Genomic DNA, 21138 nt, shown 5'->3' with positions numbered 1-21138 from the left:
GGATTCACTTTACCAATGACACCTGTGTGCAAGGGGCTTTATTTTCTATGAGAAAGGGACACTGATAGCAGCCAGATCTGGTGGGTCCTCACCCATGTTCCCTGGCTCTTCCAGGCAGGGATGGAGGCACAGTCACTTAGACGTTCTCCTGAGCTGACTTGAAGAAAATACCTCTGTTACCCAAATCTCAGCCTGCTAATTGCTCTGTTCTGCAGGCAATTGTCAGCGCAGGAACGTGGTTGTGCCTTTGGAGCCCTGGGCAGGCGTAACCTCTGCCAGTCCTTTGTTTTTCCCTTTGTGGGCGAGCTTATGGAGGAGATACGGCTGCTAGGCTTCCCTGCAGTGGGAGGAAGGGCTTTGTATTTGTCCCATCAATACACCACCCTGTGGAAAACTGCCTGAATTCCACTGGCACCAGGTCCATTTTACACTGGCTATAAGATTTTTAATTTTTTCCATATATCTATCCACCAATTATGGCTCGTTCCATTGCTTCCTTGTGCTTTTTATTTCTCCCCCCACATTTTAATTTCTGGCTTGCTTCTGACAGATTGGTTCATCTCTGGCACTTAGGCCTTGACTTGTCTCTCATGCAGCGCTTCTTATGCAGCCAGATGCCTCGGAGCAAATTCAGAAGCTGCTTGGCGTTCCTTTGCTCTGAGTCTGTCCCCTTGCCTTCCAGAAAATAATTAAGCAAAGTCTGTTTACTTGAGCTTTGTGTGGAAGCAGGTGAATTTCAGCCATAATGAATAATCATCTCTGTAGAAACCCTAATCAACAGAATTTTTCTTGATACTGGTGGAGGATGAGGCATTTGCCTGGGTAATAAACATAACATTAAGTGAGAAATCACTTGCTGGTTATTCCTGTGGGGTAATGCATGCAAAAGAAATGAGCTGCATAACAAAATTGCTTCCCTTGCATCACACAAAGAAAACACAGGGATGCAGGGGTGCTAATGACTGCAAGAACACTAAAATGAGGGTAAGATGGGGCTGAGTTGTGTCAGTTCTTTCCCTCAAAAACCTTTCCTCTGGCACAAGAACAGAATGACCCTGAAGCCATCAGAACCCAGTATTACCTTATGCAACTCCCCTTCCCTTTGCTTTGTTCTAACAAAAGGAAATTTCTTTTTTTTAGGTGAAATTTGGAACCTGTAACACTCCGAAGCCAAGCTTCTTTGATTTTGAGGGAAAGCAGAAATGGTAAGAGGAAATCCTTGTATTTTTCCTAGCAATTCCTGGCTCTACTTTTTGTTGCATCTTGTCTCATCTGTTGACAGATTATGGACCTAGAGGATGTCAACTCAGAGTCTGCCACTAAACTGGTTTTAAAATCCTTTGTTTAATAGGGAAATGTTTGCGACTATGCCTGGTGCAGACATGAAATACCAGACTTCCTGTATTTACCTTGTTCATCCAGAATTAGCCTGCATACAACAAAAATTTTGTGAAAATAGCTACAGTTTTGCAAGCAGCTTTACTTTGTCAACACAAACTATGTTCCAGCCTGGATCAGGATACTCTGAAAGATCCTTTCTCAGCGGGGTGATGCACTGACAGTGGCCATTCACGGCTTCAGAGAAAAGTTGACCATTTCAAACTGAATGGAAGATGACTTTGCACACCCTGAAAGTATTTAGATGAATCTATTCACTGTGTTCCACTGATGACACTATAAAAATACCTTGTGCTGTGTCTGAGTGGCTTGCTGATGTTTTGTTCTTTCTCCTAGGGAGGCTTGGAGAGCCCTGGGAGATACCAGCCCTCATCAAGCTATGCAGGAGTATGTTGCTACAGTGAAAAAACTGGACCCCAGTTGGAATCCACAGGTAGGAAATGTGAAAATATTGTTCAGAAAACGAACCAGCATTTGTCTTTGTAAAGCTGACAGTGGTTCAGCTTCGCACAGATTTTAATTGCTGCATGGCAAACTTCATTGTGAGCAGATTAAAGTCTGAATTCATTTTTAAAACTCTCCTTTTGTTATGCCTGAAACATGAAGAACCATCTCTTTCATTCATAATTATCCTCATTACAGTGAGCGCATGCACAGGGCTGGTCTGGCTATAGTGATCTAATTTATTTTGCTTTTATTGGTTCATGCTGTATTTAGCATGTAAAGATACTTTTTATTCTTTTCTCATCTTTCTCTTTTCAACTACTATTTAAATGTTGATCAATAGAAAGTAATCTCCATGAAAGTGACATGAACTGAATGATCAATTCTAAAAATGTTTCCTTTTTGTTTCGATGCAGCAAATTACCAAATCTGATTATGATTAGGTACTCCAACATAACAAGTGTATTTGTAAGTCCCATATATGTGTGTTATAGGGAGCCTGTACTGTCATTTTAATTAATCTGTCTTTCATCTACTAGGTTTATTACTTGATTGAATATTTAAGGAGATCTCCTGTTTATAGACTGATTTTTATACAATTTTTAAAGAGGATTGCTCTTTAGAAAAAGTATTGCCTGTGATTGGAGTTAGAGTGGAGATATTTCACTAATAGCAAAATGCTGAAGGCATGGTAATTTCTTTTCATGGTAGGAAATTGATTCTTTTTTTGGTCCTGGGCTTTGGAAGCTAAGTCTTGTGTGAGCACAAGCCTATGAATCAAGAATTTGATTCTCAGTTGTCTTCTGATGCTGTTCTGGAGACTAAGGAGTAATTGTTTTTTCTTTACTAGTTCATGTTTCATGGTGTTGATCCTGGTTTTGCAGCAAAGAAAGTGTCATTTAGAGGAAACCCTTTTTGATGCCCTTGGGGAAAATAGTTTTATGTGCTGTGCAGTTAGCAAGAGCTGGCTGCATGCTGCGTAAATTCTTGTCCAATCTAAAATTCACATATAGAAATAAAGCAATTTTAAAAGAATCTATGTACAATCCTGAATGAAGAAAGTGTCGAGAAGTGTCAAGTGAAATGTATGGATTTTTATTAAACAATAAAAGCAACCAAAGAAAAAACCCCCCACCACTTTCCTGAATTTTTATGAGTAGAGCTTCTGTTCATAAAAAGACTTCTCATGCATGGTGACAACCTTAGCTTTGGGTACTCCCTTCACTTTTTTGCCTCAGAGAAATACTTGTCACAGGTGTGACCTTTAGGTTACAAAGCTGTCAGCTGGGAAAGTAGAATAACCTGTGATTTAAAAAAACCAAATGTATTTTAAAGAAGCCATATAGCAAAGAAAGAATGGTTTGCAGCACTGCTTCTCCTCTGTTCCCCTAAGATGAGCATGTTTCTTCCTGGTGTTGTCCTGTCCCCAGGACTCAGGAGAAACTAGACCGTGCTGGATAGTGCTGTTGCACCAGTGTGTTTGCTCATTCATGTGTTGCTCCATCCTTCCTTTTTTAATGGTTGATGCAAGAAGTATGGGCTTGCAGGAGGAGAGCAGTGATGGAGCTTGAACACAAGTTTCTGTGAAGATGGCAGGGCTGAGTTGTCAGAGTGGTTTAAAGAAATGTGATTTTCTTTCTTCAGATGTTTTTGTTGTAGTGTTTCAATTGATGTGCTTCTCTCACCCATGTAACTATGCAGATATTTCTTGGCTTTTTGAAGCCAATGATTTTTTTTTTTTGCTGTGTGGTCTCAGTGCATGGAGCTATCATGCTGGGAAAAATCCATAGGATGCTATCTGGTTTACTGTCCCTGCATAGGCGCCACATTTCTTGTCTTGACTCTCGATTTCCTGCGCCTTGCCTATGGCTGAGCTAGAAACCTGTGAAGAGATCTGAATGCTTTACATTGAAGGAATATGCTCAGGCGCAGAAAAGGCCTAGCAGAGGAAGTTACATCAGCAGAGAACGTAATCTAAAAGTTAGCATTACAGTACAGATTACATTGCTTTCTTTAAAAGAAATCACCTGTCCTTCTTACTACATCTTCCTTTTAATGCCACTTTTATACAACCCAGATGCTCTCGGGAGTCCTCTCATTCTGCTCTGTCTCATGCTGCTCTATACTCTTTTTTTCTTTTTTTTTTTCCCCCTACCAAATCCTCCCTCTGGAGCCACGAGAGGGAGCTCTGTTCTTTAAAATGATGGAGGTACATGTGTCAGGGGCATGGAAATAAAATAGCTATTTTAGTCTTCAAATTTGAAATTGGATTTATAGAAAAGATCTATGGGTACGTTACAAGGTGCTTCATCACTGTCATTGTCTCCTTTACATGCTCATCTGCTGGCTTCCTTTGAATTTTTCTTACATTCGGCAGATCATGAATGAAATACTCCTAGTGTTTGGTGAAAAGCAGTATAAAATGCTTGGTACAAATTTGAAAAGTTCAGCTTTCAGATCACTATGAACCATAAATTGTAATTACAGTGCAAGGGTGTTGGAATTTCTCATTGTACAACTTCGTTAATTTTGCTATTGTAAAGCTTTCTCAATATTACCTACCTGTTTTCTCTTCAACAGTTCAGCTCATCCCTTAAAGTTGTTCTTGTGTGTAAACTTAAATCCTCTCAGTATCCTGTTTCATATATTTGCAAAGGGTTTTTCAAGTCTTGATCCTTTAGTACTGAATATGCAAAATTTAAAACTTGGAAACACCTTATCTTTTTCATGGGTTCATTTTTTCCCCAGCAGATTTGCTGCTGTTCTGCAGCTTTCAGGCTGTCAGTATTTTTCTTAATAAATAGAATGGATCTAAACGCAGAATTTCTTATGTGGTCTAAACAGATCCACTCTTCATTCCTTCTCCTTGATTCTTCACTGATTCATTCTTTCATATTGACCTTGCAGTTTCTGTGTTAGTACATTTTCAGCATCATACTGTAACTGCTATAATTTAGCAATCTTTTTTGTTTTGGATGGGGAAAGTAAAACCCCAAAGTAAAAACATTCTGATGCGGTAGGAGCACCCTGAATTTGTGCTCAGAGAACACCGGTAGCAGCCAAAATCTGACCTGCTGCTTCCTACTCCTGCCTGGAGTTTGGAGTACCTGCGCTTTATTAGGATACAACTGAACATGAAGAGGCGGCAGCAGCACAGCTGTTCTCTCCTCTGTGAAGCTGGTATGCCACTTTTGACCGTAGAAGCACATCTGTTGGCTCATCTCCATGGCTATTTCCAGTGTGGTTTAGTGTTCTTCACCCTTGCTGCTAGCAGGTTGTCTGACAGTCGTGCCTAATCTTTTCTTTCAGAGCTTTGTCTAAAACCTGGAAGGAAATGATCATACTGCATTTACTTTCAGCAATTTTGTTTGTTAGGACATCTTTAAAATAGCAGATAACCTGAAGGATATATAGGCGAGATCCATTGTCTTTACATTCATGAAGCTGTGGGAATCTCCTTGCTGTATTTATCTTGAACCCAGAAGCCTGGAAGCAGCAATCCCAATTGCCTTTCTGGATGCTTTGCAGTTAGGTCTTCCTGTGTTGGCACGGGTCTTACCATGTTTTCTTCCTTTTCCCAAGAACAGCTGTTAGTAGGAGGTCAGGACTACACTTGTCTCCATTCTCCTCTTGTCGCAGTCTTCCTTCGTCATCTTCTACCTTTTAGCACATCTTTTTGTTTCTTGTTCTTTCTTGTGAGTCATTCCTGTCAGTCTGAAGTTCCAGGCAGTGGAAAGGTAATTTTTGGACCAGCTCAGCTCTATTTGCATATTTCAGAGACATCACCTGTCCTTCAAGTCTATTCACTCTTCCTCCAGAACAGAGAATAATTCATAAAGCAATTCTTTTGCATTCTCTATCCTTAAACAGAAATGTTTCATGCCGTCAACACCTCCCACTGCTTTGGGTCCTTTAGAGAGGTAAATACGTCCTGGCTGCTTCGCCTCTTATACGTTCACCTGTCGTCTTCCCGCTTTACTGGCAGCAAATCCCATGTTGCTTTCGATGCCTTTTGCTGGGGTGTGTGCGTGAGTTTGGCAATGATTATTTATCTGCTCTCCTTGCCAGCCACCTGCAGCTTATTGCCTACGCGTGCTGGTCCCTCTGGCCCCTCTCTCACGCAGTGGCTCTGTGGTACCTGCTGTTGGGGTCCTACCCTGCAGTCTCAGCGATGGGTTTGGTGATTTAGGGGGAGGTTCTCCTTCACAAGCTGGTTGTCTTACATCTTTATGCAATAACTTCATTGTCATGAATATCCCCGTCTCTGTTGTATAATTGGTCACTTCTAGTGCTTGTAGCTTTTGAGACAGTCTCAGTAGCTGTATTTCCATTCCCCTCCACACTCTAAAATTCTAATCTCTGGCATGTATTTGATGTCACAAATCCCCACTGGCTTTAAGCATCCAGATTTTTCAAACCTCAAATTGACATGGGAGTTTGTGTCCGCAGGCGCTGACCACCCGGAGACGGGACAGCACCTCTCTTGCTCAGCATTGTCGTACGCATCTCTTCAGCTGAGTTTGTGTCGCAAGGGACAGGGGTGGAGGTGTGTACACGACACTGCAGTGAGGCGGTTAGGAGCTGTTATTGATTGTTTCTTGTAACAAGACGGTTATATGGCACAGCTTAAACAATAAAAATAAATAATAAAAAAAGCATCCAGATTTGCTCATCAGTTTTAGCCTTCCATTTGCTGATTGCAGTTTTGGCATCTCTTGATTCTAAATATTTCCTTTTCCTATTTCTTATATTGCACACTTACCAGTTCCAATCTCAACAGCTTGTCATGCTACTAACTTCAGTGGCATCCTTCCCCAAACACTCAGAGGCCTTCTTTTATTTGCTTTGACTGTTGAAACTTGCAGGAGGACTTAATGACTTTCTATTTCTATATTTAAAAAAAAAAAAAAAAAAAATCTGCATTTTAACTTGTTTGACTCTACTTCACCAATAATGCACTTAGTAAGATTTCTGCTGTGTAGTGAGGAAAGTTGCATATAGGAATTGGAAGAGCAGAGACATGTCTCTAAGGCAAAGCAGGAAGAGAGCTTGAGTTCGAAGAAAATAGACATTCACCAAACATCTTTTTAAGCCCTAAAGGTTTGAAATTCCAGTGCTGATGTTTGCAGGGGAGAAAGCTGCCCATGTTTTTTCAAATACTGTTTTGTGCCTTGTTTGAGTGGAGGAGGATTTATTTCTCTGTACTCTGGACCAAGTAGTCAATAGGAGTAAAATATTTCTGTTGCTGTGTTGGTGCGGGAGCACCGAGTCGCAGTGTTTGGAGCAGCCAGGAGAGGACCCCTGGGGAACAAACAGTCTTATGAAAAAGAGAACAAACTTCCAAGTGAATAAAATAGCAAATGCACTGTTGCTGCAGGCTCAGAGCAGTCCAGTAAGCTGGAAAACTTGCAGGAATAAAGCAAATTGATTTGTCCGGTGGCCAGTGGGTGTTTTTGCAGGAAGTACTGCAGGGGGCAATATTTGATAAGGTGGGTGGCCAGTTCCCCTATGCACAGGGCTGGGCTCCATCCCCCTGCTTTCTCTTGAAATAACCTTTCTCTATCACGCTTGAAATGCAACAAGCAAGTTGAAACTAAAACGTGGAAAAGAGAATTTGCAATTCAAGGGTACAGGGAAAAGCAAGAGAAACAACTTCCAGATTTGCAGGGGAGCTGAGTTTGTATGTATGCTTTTTGTAGGTTGAGCGAGGTGTTACTGAAATATTTGAATGATTGATTTGAATTGATGAGCCTCTTGTATTTAAGTAGGATCTCCGAGGCAACTTAAAATTTCTGTAGTGACTCAAATACAAACTGTGTATCCAATGATTTGGAAATCCAAACCTGAATTTTTCTTAAATTTGGATTCATTGCTCAAATCTGGTCTGTTCATATCTGGAGCAAGAAGCTTTGCTCTTTTGCAGCTTACAGGTTTTGGTCAACTTCTAAGAATTACATTAGCGAATGGGAAATCATTCTGTATTTTCAGGCTGAAATCTGTGGATTTCTTGGTTAGCACTGCAGGCCGATAGAATTTCTGCTGGAAATTAATAAATGCGTTAGAAAAACCATGGTCTGTAAACAAAATGAGTGCACCCATCGTGTTTTCCTGTTTTGTCTATCAGTCAAACAGATGTCTCCCTTGATAATCTGTCCAAGCAACCACCGTTTGTGGTTGGGAAAGAGCAGCAGAGCGGTGTGGGCAGGATTACCAGGGGGATGGGAAGAGCAGGAAGGGACAAGACCTGTTTGGGCTTCAGCCCGTCACGGGCAGCAGTGTATTCACGTACCCGCTGCGCAGTTAGTTTGGATAAACATCTCCGTTTGTGGCTTGAGGTCAAAAACTTTGAAAACAGTGACTTTATTTCTTTTTGTACTATAAAAGCGATTTAATTGCATCGTGTAAAGTGGGAACTAATCGAATTATGGCTGTGCTCCTTAAAGCTTGCCCCCCTGTGCCATGCTAATGCAGCAGGCTGGGGAGAGGAGCCTCCTGGGTTCCTGCGAGCTACGCAGCCGCGCTGCCAGGCTCCTCGCTGTTCCTCTTTCTTTCTGGGTTTGCGTAGCTCCTTGTGTGTCACTTTGAGTGAATTTTGTGTTCTTTTTTGTTTGGTTTTACCCAAATGTTAATAATTGAACTTAAGAATGCATTTTGTAACAAAATGCTGAAAACAAACTGTACTGTTTGTTATATATTTTGAAAGCTGTCATTTCAATGGCTGACCACATGGGAAGAAGCAAATCACTGAGATAATTCATAAACTCTAATTGGGCTCTTCCCCTTTGAAAAAACCCAACCAAAAAAAAAAAAAATCCCCCCAAAATCCCTACCCAAACACCCAGCAAGCCTGTAATTTTTTTTTATTCTTTTAACAGAAAAGGAAGCACTAGAAATTAAGAACAAAACCAAAAAACTGATCCACCCCAGGCTTCTGATTTTGGGGAGTGTAAGACTAGTTTTCTCTGGGTTTAGGCAGCCTTGCAAACTGCAGAATTAGGGGTTTTTTGTGAACCACCTTGGAGCATGTGATAGTTTGGCGTATGTCCTGAAAGGGCATAGATCTGAACATAGAGATTCTTCTGCCCCGCTGCTCTTTGCCAGCGTGGAAGCAGAGTTAGTGGTAGATGCGGCCCTCTGGGAGGAGGGAATCTGTGCTGCGCACGGCTAACGAAAGCTCGTGGTTTGTGTACACCTTACTTGTATGTGTGAGACTACTGGCAGTGACTCCTTTATTTTATCAAAGTTGGATAAATGGCAATTTATTAGCTGCACAAGTTAAGCCTCAAGTGCTTTGCTACTGGAGCTTTCAGCATCATTTTTTTTTTACTAGCAAGGGGGTGTTTTCTTGTTCCTGTTGTGCAAGACAGTACAATATCACACTACAAACACAAACTAAACTTCCCCACGGTAAAGATGGATGAAGTCGTATCCTTTGCTTCTCTGCACCTTCTCATGAGGAAAGTGTGCTGATGCTTCAGGTACTTGATATAGGTCCTACTCATAAACAAAGCTGTCCGTAGGTCATTTGCTCCCTCTGTCCCTGTCCTTGCACATGTAACTGTTTATGGATTTTATTCCATGGAAGATAGCTCAACTCTGGCACACCAAGCAGGAGGGAGGTTGTTATGCTCTGAGCAGCAAATCAAATTCAATTTCCTATTTATATTTCCTGCTTTTAAAAGCAGCACAGGCTCACAGGCAGTGCAAGTCCTCACTCAGTACTGTGAAGATAACCCTGCCATCCCTTGGCTGTTGTTTAAGTGACGGAGCGGATTAATAAAATAGTATGTATAACTTCTGTTCGTAACGATGACAGCATAGATGGGAGCTGGCGGTGGTTTGCCATGAGCCTGTGGTTTGAGGATGGAGTTGTCAGAGATGTCCTGAGGGTGCTTTGTTCTAGCAAGTATCTCACGTGCCAGGCGTAGGGTGCTGTGCTGGTGGGGCTGACAGCCGTGGTGGTCTGGGATTTTGCCTGTGGACGAGCTTGACAAACGATAGGGCGTTTTCTCCTCTACAGCTGTGTTGTATTGTAGAGCACAAAACAAAATGCCAGATCCAGAGTGAGATTTTCAGGTTTTTGGAATTGTGGTTCTGGCAAGCTGTGCGTAAATGAAAAGTTAAAATGAACAAGTGTCTCGTTGTAGAAATATAAACAGCTGGAATATGTGTCAGCCTTCCACCCCCTGGGAGTCTGTTGGATTGTTCTCTTTGATTTTACATCTCCGCAGAAATTTATGGTCTCAGCTCCTTTTATTTATGACATTGCAATCCTCGTTCAAGCGATTGATTGAAGTAGAACGGTGCCAAGCTGCAAGCCTGTATTTTAGAAATGTTGAAGTTTAGAAAGCAAACCAGCGATGCAAACAGCTGGGTATTGAAAGCAGCTCTGGAATCCTGTACAGAGGTTGCCCATGTTTCCATGTTCCTAAACTTCTTCAAAGTAAAGAATTATCATGGCAAGTGTTTGTACCTCTTCTCTCCCTCCTTTTTAAGCTGCCTGGTCTCGCTAAAAACACACTGTATGTTAAATATGCAATCTTACTAGCCCTGCAAGGGTTAACTTTTGCTTGTAACAATGTTAGCCCCTATTTTTCCAGCTCAGATCCAGCAGTGCTGATGCACTATGTTGTTAGTGTACTGTGGCCAGCAGAATATATTCTCTCGCAGCTACTTGAATGTAACAGTAGTTGTTTCATGGAACTGCAAGCAAGAAATTGAGGGGCTCGTCATTTTTGGCTACCAATGCAGTGATTTTGGTTAAACATTTAAGCAAAGATGAAATATTTTTTCCTTTTGAATATGTCAATGAATTAATTTTCATAATCTTGCACTAACTCAAAAAACCATCTTGTACTATCTGGAATGTATTCAGAAAAAAAAAAGAATAGAGACGTAGCTCTGCGTTGCTGATGCTGAGTGTGCTGCCGCAGCATAGTGATGTGTGTGACATCCCAGCGTCATGATTCCTGGCTTACTGTTGGATTAAGACACTGCATGCTAGCCAGATATACCAGAGGCAACTGAAAAGAAAAAAATATCAAATTAATTTAAATATATGTATCAAACTATTGGCATTCAATGATGACAAGATGTAACAGAATGAGGCAAGGTACTTTACCGTCCAACTTTCTGTGCAGCAGAGACCAAGTTGCTTTTCTTTCTTTCTTTCCCCCCTTCATAGATGTCCAGAAGTAACTGGTTTTGCTGTCTGGCTGTAGGGCACAGGCAGCAGTGCTACAGCACCTGGTAATTCTGTGATCCTGCAGCTGTGGGATTGGAGGCATGGGACACAGCTGAGCTCCTGGCTGAGAAAGTATCTCAATATCAGAGGACCACTAGATCTGGTTTAAGTTGCTGCTGTGGCTGAGATAACAAGAAAATGGATAGGTGCTGATACTTCCAGGGAGAGCCTAGGATTTTGGCTTAAAATGAGATGGCAAGGTTGAATTTGTTAAGATGTCATACCACAAGCTGAAGTGCGTGAGACGCAACCAGGTATCGCTCTCTGCCATTTCTACCTTGAGGTGGTAGGTTCTGGCAAGGAAGGGGTTTAAATGCCACATGCAGTTTTTATTTGTTGCAGGGTTTAGCAGCAATGCTGCTTTCTCCCCAGCAACAAAAATGTGGATAACAAAAGTATTGAAAAGCTTGTTTTTATGAAGCAGCTGTGTGAGGCTGGAAGCAAAAAAGAGCAGTGCTGTGGCATGAGAAGTGACTCTGCCAGCAATCAAAACTTTCCTGTTGGGTTCATTTCTGTACTGAAACTCCACTGGCTAAAACAAAGTGGAAAACGAAGCTTTCAGTAGCTCTGGGCAACATTACAAAACTGAGGTCTGGGGAGGTTGCGGCATGGGCTGATGGAGGAGAGGCGTTGAACCAAGCAGGATGCTGTCGTGGGCTGTGGAGATGGGAGGCTGAGCAGGCAGTGAGATGCAGGCAGGAGCTTGGGGCAGAGGTGGAAAGCCGAGCAGCCTGATGGAAGAGGAGGTTTGGAAAGGGAGGAAAACCGAATGGGAAGTTGCAAGGGGAGGTGGAGAGGAACAGAAGGGTAAGAGGTGCTTTCTTCGCTCTGTCTTAGCTTCCCACTGGCCAGGCTGCTTCCCAAGCAGTGGGGAGCCTCCCTGACTTCCGTGGACCCCAATATTTGCCTGGGGTGCCCAGAAACCTAGAGGAGCCTGATTTAATGCATCCATGTCACCCAGGACAGCAAAGTGAGGCAGTGAGTGAGGGTGGGAGGAGCAGGGACAGTCTCCTCTACTTGTGGCGTAAGGTGGGCTTTGAATTGCTCTGGAGCTCATGGTAGCCTCTCATCACACTCTTGTTCCTGTTTTGGCCGGCAACCCACCGGGCTGTGCTAGCAGCCTGACTGTTTTAAATGGGAAAGGGTGCAACCTCTAATTAAAAAAAAAAAAAAAATATTCAATTTTTCAAAGTAATTGAAGCTGTTGCAGAACTTTCAACTTGCTGTGTCAGAGGCTGTTAAAAAAAATAATCAGGAACTTGGGTAGAAATTATGGGTTTATCTTACTGTGAAGTATGTAATGCCTTGATTTTTAGGTGTGGAGTTGTAGACTTTACTTGATGGTACTCAGACACAGGAAGGGTCAGTGTACCCTGCTGCTTCACGTGGCTATGTAAAGGCTGGTTTAAAAGAGAATGTTAATTAAAAAGAGCATATGCTTTTGGTTAGGAGAAAATAGCTATAATTGTTTTGTGTATAACATAAGCTGTAGCATAATTAAGCTGTTTCTTTAGTGAAAATACAGCTTTTCATGTTAGAAAAAGGTTAAGTGGTTATGTTTAGCTTGCTCTTTACATGAAGTATCAAGGAGATACCGAGTGTAATTACTGGAGATTAAGATTTTGTTTGGATGTTAGCTAACACATTGGTTAATGTCTTGTTAGGAGGAAAGAGAGTTATCCTTTAGAAGATTGTGTATTGTCTAACACTTAGAAACTCGGGCACTGTTGTACCCAGTTACTCCTGTTGTAAGAAAAGACGGCAATCCTTAAATGTCTCTAGAGCATCCCATAAGTATTTTGAGCTGGGCTAACCAGTAGAGAGGCATGTAAAGGCTGAGCCACAGTGGCAGTGCACAGCGCTAAAGGCTGTTCAGCAGGCAGCTGCTTCCAGATCCTGCCGCGTCCTTCTGGCTGAGCCTGCCAAGGGTTACACCGTAACTTCCGAAGCCTTCTGTTCCTGCTGGGATGCTCTGGTCCTTCCCTTGCCTAAGTCTGTGGAGGCAGGGACCAGTGAAGATCTCTTCATTCTCCTCATTTCTCTGCCTGCAGAGCTCATAAATCCACCCTTCCTCTGCTTTCACGACCCAGATCTGTTGGATCGTACTGTCTGGTCTGGTGTCACTCCAGCAAGCAGAGGATGAGTATGTCAACAGGCAGGCTGGGGATGGGGGCTGGTGTCCTGCCACTGCTCTGTATCTCAAAAGTTAGGGTTGCCTTCAGCTCTCAAGCTTCAGAGCACGTGTTTCATCCCAAGCTATGTAGCCTTTCAGTATTTCCAGTTTGGCTCAGAATATATTTATTTCTTGCTTATACAAATGTCTGTGTAACTCTAAACAAATAGCTTGTATTATATTGACAAAACCCAGCAATTACAGTGCAGGCTGTGTTTGTATCTATAGCTTGGTCCCCTCTGCCTGAATACCTGCGGATTTTCATATAGGTGATGAATTGTTTCCAGGACTGCGATGGAACGCTCTGTGTTCCCCTTGTGAAAGCTCCTGATTTCTGCAAGCTGCCTCACACCAGAAGGGTGCAAACAGGCTGTTTGCTTCATCCTTTGGTCTTTAGCCATTGGGAGCCTGCAAGTAACTGCAGAGTCCACGAAAAGAAAACGAGGGAAGGAGGGTCTGCTGTCAGTCTTATGTTTGCCACCTACATACCTGTTTTTATATTTTTTGTAAAAAAAAAAAAAAAAACAACTTCACAAATCAAAAACTGTTGGAAACCACTGCATCAGGTTTTTTGATTGTGCGTATTATTTCATTCCATGCGTATGCTCAAATGTATACAGTGAGTCACGAAATCACAGCTACTAGCAAGCATAAAACATGCTCAAAATTACGTTAAGCATTTTACGTTTATTTCCCTTCCCCTGACTGTCTTTACTACTAATTTCCAACTGTGATTATGATGCAGTTATTAACTCGTTAAATGAGTAATCTACGAGGCCTTGTTTTAGTCGCAGCGCTGTTTAACTATGCAGCACAATCACATTAATTATAGTATGTTTGGTTTTATTTTTAATATCATCTGGAAAATATTTTCCCTGTCTTAATCATGTTTATAAGAGGAAATTCTGCAATGAGATTTAAAAGAACCAGAAAACTTTTTTTTATGTAGCCATTAATGGAATAGTAACTAAACTCTCTGCGATATTTAAAACAAACACAAAAAAATCCCCAACACTATCCTGCAGAGCATACTGCCATTATTTATAGGACAGTTTGCTCAAATTGTACAGATCTTCAGTGGTCTTTTGAAAACGCTCCAGGTGCTGAGTCATGTGCACGCTCTCGCTGAGCTGCTGCTGGGAGCCAAAAAGGATTGTTGAGAGAGGAATATTAAAATAGTCTGTTTATGACGGCCATTAATATGGCTGGTGCGGAGGGTACCGCAGCCTTTCACGAAACGGGAAGGGAGGGTTTTATGAATCCTGCTCAAGTGTTTAATACAGTGCCTAATTTTATAGATGGTTAAAAAAAAAAATACAAAATCTTTTAGTAGCATCACCTCCGAAGGGTTAATATTTACCTTCCCTCCTGCTGCAGGTAGCATGAAGTTCACCTGAGCTGTAAAGTCAGAAGGATACAGGTGGAAAATACCTTTGGAAGAGGACATTGTTTGTCCTCATTTCATGCTTCATTAGTCGCCCTGCCGGAGGACCCTCTCGCATTGTCCCGGGGTCAGGAGCCTCCCGCGGTGTTGGGGGAGAAGGGACATCTCCTTGTCCGAGGGCTCTCTTCTCCCGACCACCTGCATTTTGGGTGGAGAGCACCCTCCTCCCCTTGGCTCTCCTGGCACTGGCCGTAACCAGTGAAGGAAAAGACGGGCAGCAATTATGGCACACACAATTAACGAGCTTCTAATCTCCAGCCTTGCGTGTAATTGCTGCTGTCAAATACAATTAGTGTCTGCCCAGGTTCCCTTCCCAGGGGGATGGACGGGCTGTGGCACAGAGGGAGAGGAGGGGAGTGAGCGTCTGAAACTTTAGGAGAGTTTATGTTTTCTTGTTGCCTCCCTAATAATCCTCACTGCTGAAATTGGGTCCAGAAATGTTAATCCAGAGCATTAAGGTGACGTGGTGGCCAGCGAAGCGGACTTTGAGGTCTACTGTTGGGTTAACTCTGTGTCTTCTGTAAAATTTGTCAACTGAGACCATACCAGCTTAATTACAATTCAATCAGCACGCTTCAGGGATTTACTCGTGCCTTCGTGTGAGCCTGCCAAGGTTCCAGGATGTCACCTGTCCTGTCATGGCAGCTGAAATTGGAGCTGTGATCACCTCCCAGGTGTAGTTTGGGGAGTTGTGACACACTCCAGGGTTTCTCCTGCCTCTGCCAAGCAGACCTCTGTGAACATCCAGTGCTTGCAGCTCCTCCAGGCTCGGTGGCTCAAGACCCTTGGTTGCACCCTAAAGCCCTGCAGGCACCCTGTGAGGCCGAGGCAGATTTTGGTTGCTTCTTTTATGGCTGCTGGAGGCTGCCGTGTTCCTGTCGAGCAGGGTGTTTCACTGTTCTGTACATGCACCTTTCTGCAAACTGCTACAGAGCAAAGTAACGTGCGTCCCTGGCCCCAGTGCTGGGCCAGGCAAGGCACCTGCAGCTGGAGGAATGGGTGAGCTGTAGGAAGGTGAATTATGTAGAAGAAATGCAGATTGGAATCCGTGCTACATATTTGCTGCTGTGGAAACACTTGAAGTTTTGATTATAGTAATTTTGTTGGGAGTATTTCTTGTCTCCATCCCATAAAGCCCGATGCAGCTGCTACTCTGACTCAAGTTGCATCAGGCTCGGAGGAAGAGGAAAAATAATACAATAAGTAGCCTCTGAACATAGCCTGTGAATTTCTTCATGCACTGCAGTGGCTCGGGTGTGAGATCCCAATGCACAGCTCTCATTTAAGTTGTCTGACTTTGCTGTTTCCAAGATGCCTGATGATGAGGAGGGCCATGAAGCTGATCAGAGGGCTGGAGCACCTCTCCTATGATGACAGGGTGAGAGAGTTGGGGTTGTTCAGCCTGGAGAAAAGAAGGCTCCGGGGAGATCTAATTGCAGCTTACCAGTACCTGAAGGGCCTACAGGAAAGCTGGTGAGGGACTGTTTATCAGGGAGTGTAGTGACAGGACAAGGGGTAATGGGTTTAAGCTGAAGGAGGGTCGATTTAGATTAGATGTGAGAAAGAAATTCTTTACTGTTACAGTGGCGAGGCACTGGCACAGGTTGCCCAGAGAGGTTGTGGATGCCCCATCCCTGGAAGTGTTTAAGACCAGGTTGGATGGGGCTTTGGGCAACGTGGTCTAGTGGAGGGTGTCCCTGCCCGCAGCAGGGGGGGTGGAACTAGATGATCTTTAAGGTTCCTTCCAACCCAAACCATTCTGTGATTCTATGAAGACCTTAAGTCTTGACCATTCCAAGGCATTAGCCTCTGTAACTTCGAAGACAAGTATTTTGATGAGATGAACCTTTTTTGCTAATGGCTTTCTCTTTTTCTTAACTATATATTTATGTGAAGCTACTTAAAGGTTTTGGGTGTGGAGAAGAGCCAGAGTGTGAGACGTGAGGGAATTGGCGGGATGATAGATGTGCTGTGCAACACAGCCACGTGCCTTGCCAAACACCTATTGCTGCTGGGTGTCTAGACAGGCAAAACTAGCCAGAGTTCTCTTTTTGCTCTGGATAAACTGCGATGCCCTACATTTAACCCATGCCTACAACCTAGCTCTTCTATTAACTCCCAAGTTATGGATTTGGGTTTGTTTTTTTAAAGTTTTACTGAAACTTGTGCTATTCCTGCTGTTTTGTAGTATCTTTGTAGGACTTCTTTGTACCTCTCCTTCTGTCAGATTGAGTCCCTCACGCTACATATAACATAGCTGTCTAGAATTTGGTCCAGTTCAGTCCCAGCTAATCACCAGTGGTAAGTTCACTTGCATTTTTATAACGAGTTCTGGCACATGAGTTTGAAGTGAGTCATCGGAAGGGCCCTTGGAAGTGCCATCTTGTTAAATCTGTGGCAGCCTCTTTTGTGTAGATTGGAACAAAGCTTGGGCTTGGAGATGAAAAATAATAAATCCCTGTCTGTCTTCAGGGATATAGCAAGACATTGGCCCACCAAACTAAGCCCTGACAGGAAACTACCGGTCTTCCTCTTAGACTATAATTTTCATCCTGCTCTCCAAAAATGCAAGAAGAGAAATGGATTGTGCTGTGATCATGGGAAACTTTTAAGACCAAAATAGAAAGTGAACTCAAAACCCTCACAAAGAAGATGTTTGTCTCTAATTGTCTTTCCTTTCCATAATGCATAGTATGATAAAACTATCTTCTCTTTCTCCTTTATTTTTCAATCATGGTTAGACTTTAATGTTGTTAAAGCTTATAAGTGAGTTTGAGTTGCTGTCTTGTTGAAGAGAAGATGGAGCTGAAATTCTCAGTGAGGCATTGGACAGGGTTTTTTAATGTGTCTGTCATTGTATGTTAACCTCTGAACTGGGACACGACGTCTGTTTTATGGCTGACAACAATTTAAAGGTATACATCTTGACATTGTGGATAAAGGAAGAAGGGGGAGTGGGGAAAAAAAATGAATTAATGATGTTAGCAAATATTAGTCCCTGTATTTCCATTTTGTTCAGAGAGTGGTTGTCAGGCTTTGAGGCCGTCTGGAGCAGCATTGTCAGTGACAGCCAGTCGAGATGCGATTGTACCTCGAATCAAGCCGGTCTTTTATTGACAAATACAGTGCACTGAGGCAGGGATGAGGATGCTCTGCTGTCTGTTCCAGGAGGAGTGCGGCTTTTCTCCTGGCATTCCCGGTGACATTTGAGAAGGATAGTTCTGGGCTTAGTGGAGTTCCCTGCGCCTGTCCGTGAGCACGTCAGGAGTCAGGGGAGTTGAAAATGTCTCTTAATGAGTATGTATGCTGCATGCTGAAGCACATATTGTCCATGATTTATGCTGGCTTTGGTCAACCAGATCCACCTACCACAGTTAACTGTCATGAGTAATAGTGACTTTGATATCAGCCTTAATTGTACACAAGCAACAAAGAATCAATGGGCAAGAGTTAGGGGAAAACACGACAAATTCCTGTGCCTCTTAAGGCATCTCTTACACTTCTTTAGCAACTCTTCCCAGACCTCTTTACGTGCCACTACCTGTGCTTTGGCACTCGAGTGCAATCCTCCGAGGTTTCTTCCTGTGCTGTCACTAATTCCCCTTTATTCCCACAGTTTTTCATGTGCAGTTTGAGGGCACCCCCCCACCCCCCGTCATGCTCGTGGAGCCCGCAGTTATTTTTGCCTTTTTTACAGCATCTCTCTTGCCTGATCCTGCCTGTGGATAACACTGCTGTCTCTCTTGGATTCAGGTTGCAAATTATGGGAGCCTGGGATCATGTTATTTTTTAACTATCATTAGTTACATGTGTATCTGCAGTGCTTTTGGACAGCAGCTGCCAGCAGTGAAAGAAATTGAGCTGGCTTAATTGAGAGCCATATAGTTAATTATTAGTGCCTTTTTTTAAAGGAGGAGAGAGAAAATTTGCAGTGTCAGTTTTTAATTTCATTGTGGTTTGCAAGCTAATGTGACTTTAAACTCACTGGTCACTATCCGTGTATCTGTAGCGTTTCCTTTATCTTTCCAGCCCTAAAAGCCCTTTTGTGCTGTAGAAATGTCAAAAGATTTAAGGAGGAAAGTGCATCTGCACATTACTGATCCCTTCAGCTGGTATGAGTGACAAAAATACTGGTTCCTGAGCGTGCGATAGCTGTGACGTGGTTTGGAAGGAGCAACTGCTTTGTCCCACCGCTTTCGTTAGCCGGTTTGGTACGTTGCGCTCAGATGTTGCGTGCAAGTCCCTGGCAGGCTGGGTAGGATAGATATTGGAAGCGGGCAGATGAGCTCATGGTATAGGCAAGTTGTCAAGGGCGGCTGGAAAGAACCCAGTTTGTATCTGCGTTGAGGCAGAGGTAGCCTTTTTGGGAAGAAATAAGTGTTCCTTGTAGCCTGGATAGATTTCCCTTGGGAAGTCCAGGGGTGATGAATGGTGGAGCCATGATGCTGTCTTTAGGGCTTTGCAGAGCAGAGGCACAGGTTAAATCCAGAGAGAGTAACTGAGACTTTTCCTGTACGTCTTTCACAAACTTGCTGTACATATTGAGGACTGTGATGGAATAAGCTTGATTCAGCGTTCATAAATTGAATATTGAGTTACCTATTTCTGTGTGAAAGAGATGGGATAAAAGCTACTTGGACAAAGTAACCTGTATATGGATTAAGAGCCAGAGAAGTTTTTTCCTGAGTGTTTTTGGGAAAGCCTTTATCGCTAAGTTTCCCGATGACCTTATGTGTACTCAATCAACGTGATTAATCTTCGGTAGAAATGCATTGGTTGTGCAAAGAAGGTGAACTTAATCCAAGAAACCTGTTTTACAATTTCTGCCTGTAGAAAGATGAAATGTATTTTCTCAAGTCTTGTTTCTGATTTGAAAAAAAAAAAGCAACAACCGAAAACTGTAGTGGGAAGAGATGAAAGAATATAGATTAAAAATTTTTTGTTGTTTCTGATACTGGTTGAATGACCAGTGTCCCTCAATATCAGAGATGATAGACTAGTTGTGATTATAGCTTCATTTTGTAGATATTACTCTTGCATGTACTAGCAGATGATCTGAAATGAATTTTCTTTATAAGTGGTGCAGAAATAATTGATGGACAGTAAGGTTCTCTACTAAATAATTTAAGAGGGGCATTGCACTGTAAAGACTCTGAAGCCCTTTTCCTTCATGAAAGGAGAACTTTGTGTCATCTTTCACTCTAAATTAGAGAAAGCCTACTTGCCATAGAATAGTTTTCAAAGCCAATTTCCTTTCCTTTTTTTCTTTTAAAGAAGTATGTCTGTGATATCTGCAAACCCAAATATTACAGCTTTGGGCTGGTATAGGAGAGCTGAAAGGTGCAACTGGTTGGCTCAAACCAGGCAGAATGTAAAAGTAAATGTATTCTGGGGAAATAGTAAATTAATTTCAAATGAAACCAACATAGGGAGCAGGAAGAAAGACAAATGTAAGTGTGTTTTATTTAAAAAAGAAATCAACGTATTTCTAGGTAGAATTCTGCTGAGGCAGCAATGCTTTTTGGTGTAATCGGCAATGTATTGCAGCTACTGAGAGACTAGAGGTTGGGACGGCTTTCCCTTTGCTTCTGATTTTACTCACCCTGGGTGTGATAATCTCATCATGGAAAGTCACAGAACTGTGCGCTGACACCAACACGTTGCAATTAATGGGCTGGTTTTATAAGGAATTTACTGCTGCAAATTGCAAACGAGTTTCGACTGCTTACCTGAAGACTGAGATATTAGATGCCCCAGAAGAGTTAGAGTTTCTGGTGCCCTGCACCCACTAATAGGGTCAGGCTTTCAGACAGAGCAGGCACTTACCCCTTTCTGCAAGTCTGGCATCAATGTGAAGGCAGCCAATTGAAGATCCCAAGCTGCAGGATGGGGTGGGTTTTCTTGGTTTGGTTTTTTTTTTTTTTTAAAAGGTAGGCCTGAGGCTCTGTATCGATCAATCATTATTCTAATTGTTCATTTCTATTATGGTGGGAATCATTCAGAATCCTAGAGTTCCTGGGAGTAAATCATTTGGAAATGCTGCCCATTATAAAATTTAATTTTAAATCTATATTAAATAGATTTATAAAGGCAAGCTTTGCAATCTAGTAACATAACATTATGCTGCCTCACAGAGGCTCAGCTTTTGGGTCCTAAGGGGCCACGGCTGGGAGTGCTACGGTGGTAACGCTTGGGCTCGTTGTGAGCGGGCCGGCAAGGCTACCGAGCCCACCTCTCGGGTCATCCTTCTGGGCCACCTTCAGAGGAGCATTGATCCCATTTGCCAAGAGATCCATCCTGCTGTTCTGGATGGAGTAGGGTCGTGGAGTACCATTTGCCGTGAAGACGAGGTTTCCGGAGGGCTGGTTCCCATCTCTGGGGCAGGGGAAGGGGTGGGAGATGGCGGAGGGGTGGCACAGGCTGGAACGGGATGGG

General features: G+C 42.9%; 1 protein-coding gene across 1 annotated transcript in view; it reads left to right on the top strand.

Annotated features, from left to right (window-relative positions):
• The window catches only part of ACBD6 (acyl-CoA binding domain containing 6), an 86053-nt gene that overhangs the window by 5311 nt on the left and 59604 nt on the right, over window positions 1-21138 (top strand). Inside the window, exons 2-3 of the mRNA XM_054833789.1 lie at window positions 1141-1205; window positions 1735-1831. Coding sequence (XP_054689764.1) covers window positions 1141-1205; window positions 1735-1831 — 162 coding nt within the window. The remainder of the gene's footprint in view (window positions 1-1140; window positions 1206-1734; window positions 1832-21138) is intronic.

The sequence above is a fragment of the Grus americana genome, chromosome 8 (assembly GCF_028858705.1).
Source record: "Grus americana isolate bGruAme1 chromosome 8, bGruAme1.mat, whole genome shotgun sequence".
Lineage (NCBI taxonomy): Eukaryota > Metazoa > Chordata > Aves > Gruiformes > Gruidae > Grus > Grus americana.
The sequence above is the reverse complement of the archived record's forward strand: the minus strand, read 5'-3'. Positions and strand labels throughout refer to the sequence as shown.